The sequence below is a fragment of the Eurypyga helias genome, unplaced genomic scaffold (assembly GCF_000690775.1).
Source record: "Eurypyga helias isolate BGI_N326 unplaced genomic scaffold, ASM69077v1 scaffold20644, whole genome shotgun sequence".
Lineage (NCBI taxonomy): Eukaryota > Metazoa > Chordata > Aves > Eurypygiformes > Eurypygidae > Eurypyga > Eurypyga helias.
In genome coordinates, this window is record NW_010248451.1 from 8826 (window position 1) to 17798 (window position 8973).

Genomic DNA, 8973 nt, shown 5'->3' on the forward strand with positions numbered 1-8973 from the left:
GCGCTGCCATCCCAAATGGATCTACCAGAAGCCAGGGACAAATGGTGCGTGCTGGAGCTGCTTGGCGCTCCTCGGCTTTGCCGCTCTGTTACTATGGTGGGTTCACCGGGGCTAGTTGCTAGATGCCCACCCAGCTGCTCTCGCACTCCCCCTTCTCAGCAGGATGGGGTAGGAAATAAGATGGGGAAGCTCATGGGTCAGGATGGAGACCGGGTGATTACTTAGCAGTTACTGTCACAGGCAAAACAGACTTGACTTGGGAAAAATAATTTAACTTATTTTCAATTAAAATAGATGAGAAACAGAGACAAAATTGTAACACCAGCTTCCTCCCCCTGCCCTTCTTCTCAGGCTCAACTTCATTCCTTCTCTCCCAACTCCTCTGCCTCCCCTCCCTGAGCAGTGCAGACGGACTGGGGGTGGTGGTCGGTCTGTAACAGCTCCTCTCTGCTGCTTCTTCCTCCTCACATCTTTCCTCTGCTCCTTTCCTGGGCTTGCAGTCCTTCAGGACAAACCTGCTCCAGCATGGGCTTCTCACAGGGGCTGCCCGGGGAACCTGCTGCGACGCCTGCAGCACCTCCTCCTCCTCTGACCTTGGCGCCTGGGGGGTCTGACGTCTGCGTTCGAGAGACCCTGGTGTTAACAACTCCAGAGGCTCTGGAGATACTGGAGTTCAAACTGCTTTTTCGTCTGGGATTTTTTAGGAAAATAAGTCTACTGGGCTATAGATACTGTGAAGGAACTCCTAAACCCCTGCCTGCCACTCTCTATTCATGGTGACCATTGCACTGTGGTCCTACGACAGTATCACGGTCCCTGATGCTCCTGGGCTTTCCCGGGTTAGCGAAGTGATAAGGGAAGGGTTGGAGGCATGTCATTCCCTTAGCAAAGAGCTGGAACAAACCTGCCTGTTGAAAGGAGATGCTCTTGCTGGCATCACTGGCACTGCTGCATGGGGTGATGTCCCCCAGCAAGGTTGTATGGCAGTGCGGTCCAGCATCTGATGCCCAGCACATCTCTGGTCCCTGGCATTGGCAAAGCATGCCCGTGTCCTGCTGGGAATCACTCCGTTTGATGGAGGATGGTGGCAGGGTGGTGGGACCAGCAGTAGAGCTGGGCGGAGGTGACAGCTGGCTCAAGAAGCACGTGTGTGGTGTCATCTCCAGCACTTCTCATATTGCTTCCAATTAGAGAGGTGTCAAACTTGGCTGTGGAAATCTGGGTGGATGCTGGTTTGAAATGGCAGTTGTGGTGTTGAAGCCAACTGAGATGATGCTACTCAGCTCTGTCATCGTCTCGAGTGGTCCCAAACCCTCCTGTTTCCTCCCTAGCACCTGTGGACTCGGACGGACCCCTCTACCTGCCCTACAAGACGCTCGTGTCCACCGTCAGCAGCATGGTATTCAGCGAGGGGGAGGCCCAGCAGCTCATCGAGATCTTGACGGAGAAAGCGGGCATCGTCCAGGACACCTGGCACATGGTAGGGCTGCCAGCGGCTCTGCCAAGCCTCGGGAGGAGGGGAGGGAAGGGAAGGCACCCTGTTCTTGGGCAGCCTGGCCCCAGGGGTCAGTGTTGGAGACGTGGAGCAGAGGGCAGGATCCCATCCGGAGGGAGGAGGGGATGGGTCAGGAGGTGGTGGTCCCCTCTGATGTGCCACCCCACACTTGACAGGCCACACAGAAGGGTGACCCGGTCGCTGTCCTGAAACGCCAGCTGGAAGAGAAGGAGAAGCAGCTTGCTGCTGAGCAGGAGGATGCAGCCGCTGCCAAAAACAAGCTGCGGGAGCTGAGCAAGGTAAGCGCCATGTGGCCCCCCCAGCATCCCCGGCATGGGCTCTGCTCATCGTGGCTCGCCATGTGCCTCTTGCACCCCGCACCTCATCCCCCTTGGGGGCGAAGCCCAGGGCGTTTCTGGGCTCTTCACCCGTTTCCTGTTTTCTCCCCAAAAAGGGGAGGAGATCCCTGCCTGACCTCCTCTCCTGGACCTGATCCAGCCCAAAGACCTGCAGAGTAGTGCCTGTTGGCAGCCACAGGAGAAGCAGGGGAAGGCCCTTCCCCTAAGAGATTGCAGCTTCCTGATGATTTAGGGAGGAAAATAAATCCGTTCTCCTCTCTGCCAGGACCCCCTGAGCCGAGAAGGTGCTGATCAGTCCCTTTTTAAGGAGTCTGATCATATTTACAGCCCCCTTCCTTAGCTCAGCCCCCCGCCTCCATCTCTTTTTGGGTGTTGAAGCTGGAACACACCCCCACCAGCTTTTAGTTTTCCTGCTTTCCCCAAAACTTTATGTGATGTTATTGATCCTAGGGGCGGTGGGGGGGGGGAATAAAATTCCATGCTGTTTTACTCCTTTCTCTTAGCTGGCCCAAAGTGGAACAACAGTGGCATCCAGTGGCCACAGAGCCCAAAACAAATTGCAGGAAGAAATGTAAGTGCTAAACAGGGCACGGGGGCAGCTCCGAAAGGACTGAATTTTTAAGTCTTCTGAGCTAGGAGGCCACCGGTTTCGCATCCCCTTAAAGCGGGAAAACTGGTACGCTGAGGACTAACGGGGTGACTTCTCTCCTGGAAGGAGCTGGTGGCTGAGCGGGCTAAGGCGGTGGCCGTGGAGGGCAAGCTGAAGGAGCAGCTGCTCGCCCGCGAGCGGGAGATCGCGGCGGTGCAGGCACGCATGCAGGCCAGCTACCAGGACCACGTCAGCGAAACGCAGCAGCTCCAGGGCAAGGTGAGCCCCACGCGGTGCTCGGCGGCTTCCTCCTCTGGCTGCCAGGTGGTTTTTGGTGGTCTTTTGGAGAAGGCTGAGATGTGTGAGGGGGCCAGAGCCTCGGGGAAGGGCGAGACCTGGTCATGTTCCTGGATGGTGGTGCTCGAGGGAGAAGAGGCACATGGGAGCATCCTCTTGGGATGTGGCATCCCTGGGGGCTATCGGCATCAGTAGACCCTCCCCGTGTTGCCGGTCCCTCTTGCTCCTCCATGGGCTTCGCAGGGACCGGTGGTGGTATTAACCCCTGTTGGGCTCCTCTAGATCCGGGCCCTGCAGGAGCAGCTGGAGAACGGCCCCAACACGCAGCTGGCTCGCCTGCAGCAAGAGAACTCCATCCTGCGGGACGCCCTCAACCAGGCCACCAGCCAGATGGAGAGCAAGTAAGGCCGGGGCAAGGGGCAGAGGCCTGGGGCTGCCCTCTGGCCAACCCTGGGTTGGGCTGCCATCAGGCTTGGCCACCTCCTTCCTTGAAGGTGCTTCTGCAGACGCCCTAACTAGCTGGAGGCAGAGGGAATGAGGAAGAGTTGGCCAAGTGGCTTTTGGGGTACTGGCAAGGGAAACAAGGATGTTCTTCCCAAGTGGAAGGGCAGGGGGAAGCCCCTCTGCTGTGGGGTCACCTGTGCTGAATGCTAGAGCCAACAGGCAGCGGAGGGGGCCAGAGGGGACCGGAAGGCACCATGGCATGTTGCCCTTTAGGGGAGCACGTCCTCTCAAACTTTGGGAGAAATGCAGCTGGATCACTAGGGGAGTGATGCTACAGAGAACCAAGACCTGCCTGGTGCATGCAGAGCAAATAGGAGCTAGGTGGAAAAATTTCACACTCCTTTTCACAGCAAGTCTGAAATGGCTGGTGATTAACAGCGGTCAAATAATTATAGAGCGGCCTCCAGCTGCTTAGAGCGCTTCCTCTTGTGTCTGGGAACACAGATCCCCGCGTCCTCTACTTCACGGGAAAGGAATGTCTCCTGTGATTGAAACGTGGCTTTTGAAAAGTGATGTGTCAACTTTTTCCACCTCCTCCCTGAAGGACCAGGCGTGTCCTAGGAACAGGCCACAGGCACCGCTGAGGTGTTTCAAGTCCTGTGTCAGGCCCACGGGAGGACGTGTTCCCCCGTAGAAGTGTTCCCGCCGGAGATGCTTGACTGGCTGCCATAACCCTGCTTCTGTCGTGCAGACAAAACGCCGAGCTGGCCAAGCTACGGCAGGAGTGCAACAAGCTGATGAAGGAGCTCTCTGAGAAATCGGAGGTGCTGCAGCAAGAGGAGCAGCAGAAGAAGAGCTGGGAGATCAAAGCGGCGGCCTCGGAGAAGCAGATCGAGCAGCTGCAGGTCAGGCAGGCACCAGCAAACCCGCTGCCCTCACGGAGATGGGGCGGGTGGCTAAATGGCACGGGATCCGTGGACTTGGCCGTGGAAGAGCTTGGAGGGAGATGAACGACCGCGGTTGGAAAGCAAGCTGCCTTGTGGAACCTCTTAATTGTCTCCCCCCTGTTAGTTTGCCACGTGCAGCGTGCTCTTTGGGCGGCGTTGCTGGCAAAGCCCGGGGAGCGTGATGCCCTGGTTGAAGTCGTTCTCGCTCACCTGAGAAGCTCACAAGCTTGGTGTGAAGGTGTAGGGGGGGAGCCTAGGTGGTGCACGGTGCTGGGGGGCACCCTAAGGCGAGAGAGGAAACCCACTGCCCCCGCCAGGGCTGGGCTCACGTGGATGTGGGTGCTCTCTCTCGACTCAGTGGCTTTTAAGCCCATTGCAAGAGGTAGAGTTCGTGGCTTTTTTTTTTGTTGTCACCAGGGTGTGGCTGGGTTTGGGGTTTTTAGGGGTGTTTAAAGGACCACTCCCAGGCAGAGCCTCTGAGCACGCTGTCGGCAGAGGAGCATCTCCCCGGGTCAGGGGCAGCGTTCCTGCTGGAATTCAGCTAAACCAGAGGTGGGGAGCATTGATCCTGGGTATCCCTGATGTGGGAACTTGCACTTCTTTCCCCCAGGGGTGGCAGACAGCGTGAGGGATGTGATGTGTCCCTCTTGTATGTGCTATGGTCTCCCAGTTTTCTCTGTCCCCTTTATGAAGGGGCTGTGATGGTGGAGACCCTTGCCTGCGCATGACGAAATGGTTTTGAAGGGGTGCTCCTAGAGCAAGGGGCCTTTGATATTCTTGCTTTTAATTTTTAGGGTGCCTGAGGATGCAGATCTCTCTTTGGTGGGCTGGTTTTGGCCCCTGCTGCTTTTGCAGATGAGGATCAAGGGGGTTGATGTGGGCATGCAGCTAGCGTGAAGGTAGAAGCTGCCCTCCTGGCTCAAAACACCAGCTTCCAGGCATGTCTTTAGGAGAACTTCTCCAGGGCTGTCAGCTTGCTGCACACCTTAACACTAATTAAATAAATGGTGCTAGGTTGAAGGCTTTAAAGCCAGCGATGTGTTTAAGGTGTGAGGGAGAATGTGCTCCACAGTTAACCTGGAGCTCTGAGATGAGAATTTGGGGTCAAATCCTCAAAAAACAGAGAAGTCTTACTTTCTTGATGGTTCTGGAAGCATCACTCAGCCACAGGGCTGCTGGTTTACCTTCTGTCCCATGCAGGCAAAGCAATGTTTCTCCATCTGCAAGGGTGCAACTCGTATCAGCAGAGCTACTGATTTGCAGGACAATCCTCGTCCTCCTCCACCTTCCCCCTTGAAGCCCCTGCCTTGGCCCAGCCTCTTCCTTGCTGCTTTCTAAAATGGAGAAAAAAAAAAAAAGTCTTCCCTGGCCCAAACCACACAGAAAATTCCTCTGCGCGTGGAAACACGTGGCTGGGTGTCTGCGTCCTGCTAAGTGCTGTGGCAGTACCTCTCCCTGGTGCGCTGGGGCTGTGCGTTAGGACCGGGGCTTTAAGAGGTTTTTTTCTCTGGGAGGGGAGGATGGCGGTAGTTTTGGCCCCAAACCGAGACGTTCGGGTGTTGTCTGCTTCCCACTTGAGGGCTGGCAAAGGATAAAACGCCAGCGTGAGGCAAGATGCTTCATGCACGGGGGGAGGTGGGGGAAGGATGACTTACACCCCCCCAAAGCACAGCTTAAAAATAACATTCTGTGACACACGGAGCTTGGCTTCAGATTGGCCGGGGTGCCTGGCACACGACGGAAAGCCTTCTCTTCCCGCCGCGCAGGCTTCCCAAAGGGAGGTGGAGGCGACGCTGCAGAAGAGGTTGGACGAAGTAGGCGACGAGCTCCGCAAAACGCAGACCAGCTACAAAAGCTTGTTAGCAGACGCAGAGAAGGCCAAAGGACAGCAGCAGAGCATTGCTGGTGAGGCCCTTGGCTGGGTGCAGGGAGAGCTGTGGGGCAGACTTGGAGCTTTTGGAGCTGGATGCTTGGTGGGGCTGGTTGGGGCAGGACAGGTAGACTCGGGTGGGAGCTGGGATGCCACCCCAGAGCTCTCTCCAGTGCTGTCCTGCATCCCTGCCTGCCCTTCCTGTGCCTTCTGAAAGCATCCACCACCGAGGCTGCTTTGGCCAAGAGTCTTGTTGGGGCAGGGCAGGGTGGAGAGTCTCCAAATTTGTTTGCGCCCCCCTTACCCTGTGTCTCACCCCTTCTTCCAACAGAACTGCAGGCCAAGCTGCTGAGCTCCGAAGCGGAGGTTAAAAGCAAGTTGCTGGAGCTGGACAACGTGAAGAGGAAACTGCAGGATGCCAGCTCAGAGAACACGAAGCTCCTGGAGCGGATCAAATCCATCGAAGCTCTGCTGGAGGCAGGCCAGATGAGGGAGGCAGAAAAAGACAGAGACTTGCAGGTCACAGGCTCGTTTAATTGGGGTGGGGGTGGGGAGAGGGAGTTACACCGCTTAAGCAGTTAGGTTTGCACTGTGTTAACACAGTATCTGTGTTATCTTTGCTCTGGGATCCCTTCTGGGATGCTGCGGAAAGGGCTGACCTGCATCACGTGCCTAGGAAAGGTAACAAAAGTGCTTTCTCTCTTCCAGGCAGCCAATGAAGCAGAAATGAAGCAGCTGCGGTCAAGGTGGGTCTGGGTGCACGTGGAGGCTGCTGCGGCACCTCGAGTTTGCTGTCTGTGTGTCCCAGGCTTCCCCGGGCGCTGAGGCCTGTGGGTGAGGGCTTCCCGCCCTTCTCCGTTAGGCTGGTTTGGGGACTGCGAAACTGGGAAGACGAGGTCCGTCCTGGCCCACACAGCTATTTAAAATATTAATTGGCTGCAGTGCTGGCCCCAGTTAACAGCCAGTCCATTCTGAAGTGAGACTGTAATTGCTGGCAGGCACGTGGAGGCTGACCGGTCCTGCAGAGTAGGAGGTTCTGGTGGGGGTGGTGCTGGGGTGTGGGATATCTCTTATCCAAGCCCTGCTCAGAAGTCAGCCAACCAGAGTCTTTTTGGGGATGTTTCCAGGTATGGAGACATACCTGGAAGGATGGAGATTCACCATTCCAGTGTTTGACAACCTCTTCCCCCCGGTACAGAAGGGTTTCCTGGCATTGGAGTTTCTCATGTCACGACTCATGCTTTTTGGTGGGTGGGGAGGATTTCTCAGATGCCCTCACTGCCAGCAAGCATCCAGCATTCCTCTAAAGGAGCGCAGCTGTTCAGTTGTCCTGGGACCCCAAGAGACTTGGGGTCTGAGACTTCTTTGGTCTGATCAAGCTGAGGCTCCCTTCGGGGCAGTTGGTGGATCTGAGAGTGTGGAGGGAAGCTGCGGGCTCTCCACCATCTAGTCAGCAGCTCTGATTTATAGTTGCTCAAGATAGTAGGATGATGCTTTCAAAATGTAGAGCTGTGGGCTATCTCAGCCTAACGAGCCGTGGACAGGAGTGTGGCGGGAGCAATCCCAGTTGTGTAAACTGGAATTTCTAGCCTTTGGATCAGGTTACTTCTTCCTCTTGTCGTGGGTGTACAGCCAGCCAGCTACTTGCTTGCTTGTTATTGCTGATAAGCCGGTAGAAAACTAGATCCCACCCCAGCACTGCCATGGCTTTTAGTCCCACTCCCTCCTCCTCCTGCTGTATGTAAACCCCAGAGCAGATTGGGATAGGAAGGGCTGTGATCCCCTTCTTGACAGCTTTGCTACCTGGGAAGGAGGTGGATGCTGAGATCAGTCTGATGATCAGACTGAGACTCAGTCCTGCATCCTGCCCTTCCAGGCTCCAGGAGAAGACAGACCAGCTCTCATCCTTGGAAAGGGAAGCCACAGAGCTGCGAGAAGCGGTGGAGCAACAGAAGACAAAAAACAACGTACGTGAGTGAACCGGGCTCAGCTTTTGCTGCTCCAAATTTTTTCCTCCAAAACCCGGGTCTCTGTTTGAATGACAACTCATCGCAGATGGGCACACATCCAGCTCGAGCAGGGCTGCAGCAGGCAGGGGGCTGCCTGGGTGGAGGTGTCTGTCCCTTGTTCTCCTGGGAGGTTTCAGACCTGGTAAGCCAGGGAGATCCCACCCCAGCAGCCTAAAGGCAATCCCTGAGCAGGGGTCCCTCACACCTCACTGCTCCTTGGCTTCTTGTCCCTCTACTACAAGGTGGTATCAGTTGTGTGGAGGTGGCAACCCTGCAGCCCTCCACTTGGCCTGTGTCCTGAGGGATGCTGCTGGAGCTCCTGCCTCCATCCAGCTCTGCTCCGCTCCCTGCAGGCCACCACCTATGCGATGCAGTACGTTGGGCCACTGCAAAGATGAGGGGAGAGGGGCATACGTGGGCCATGGATGGAAGACCCTTGACAGGAGCGAGGGGCTGCTGCCCATTTTCCTGAGCGGAGGCTTTGAAATCCTCTGCAGCGCCCACAGGCAGCTTGGTGGCCTTTGGCGTGATGCCTGTGCCTTATTGCCCTCTCTGGTCTCGGCAGGACCTTCGCGAGAAGAACTGGAAAGCGGTGGAAGCGTTGACCACGGTGGAGAAGGCATGCGAGGAGAAGCTACTTGCTGCTGCAAAAGCAAAGGTGAGCTGGGCACTTCTCAGTCGTGGTGATGCTGGTGGTGCGAGGGAAACGTTCAGCCTTCCCAAGCCACCGAAGGTGCTTGTCGTGGCTCTTCTTAGGAGCAGTGCTGGCCCAAGCCTCCTGCCAGCTTCTCCAGAGCTGGTCACGAGGGCCATGTATCCTTGCTATGGGTCCTGGTCGGTGAACTGGGAAGATGGGGGAACTGGGACACTTTCATGGTTCAGCGGAAGTTTTCTCCATCCCATGGCAGTTTGTCCCTCTTACAGGAAGAGCTGGCCCAACAGCTGGACGCGCTCCAGACGCGA

The 8973-nt window shown here is 56.4% G+C and overlaps 1 protein-coding gene across 1 annotated transcript in view; it reads left to right on the forward strand.

Moving 5' to 3' along the window:
* Positions 1–8973, forward strand: part of RRBP1 (ribosome binding protein 1) — a gene marked incomplete at its 3' end in the record, with an annotated part of 20097 nt that overhangs the window by 3459 nt on the left and 7665 nt on the right. Inside the window, exons 2-12 of the mRNA XM_010151058.1 lie at positions 1332–1480; positions 1672–1794; positions 2570–2722; positions 3023–3141; positions 3936–4089; positions 5898–6036; positions 6333–6520; positions 6710–6747; positions 7878–7968; positions 8576–8668; positions 8935–8966. Of these exons, the coding sequence (XP_010149360.1) occupies positions 1332–1480; positions 1672–1794; positions 2570–2722; positions 3023–3141; positions 3936–4089; positions 5898–6036; positions 6333–6520; positions 6710–6747; positions 7878–7968; positions 8576–8668; positions 8935–8966 (1279 nt within the window). The remainder of the gene's footprint in view (positions 1–1331; positions 1481–1671; positions 1795–2569; positions 2723–3022; positions 3142–3935; positions 4090–5897; positions 6037–6332; positions 6521–6709; positions 6748–7877; positions 7969–8575; positions 8669–8934; positions 8967–8973) is intronic.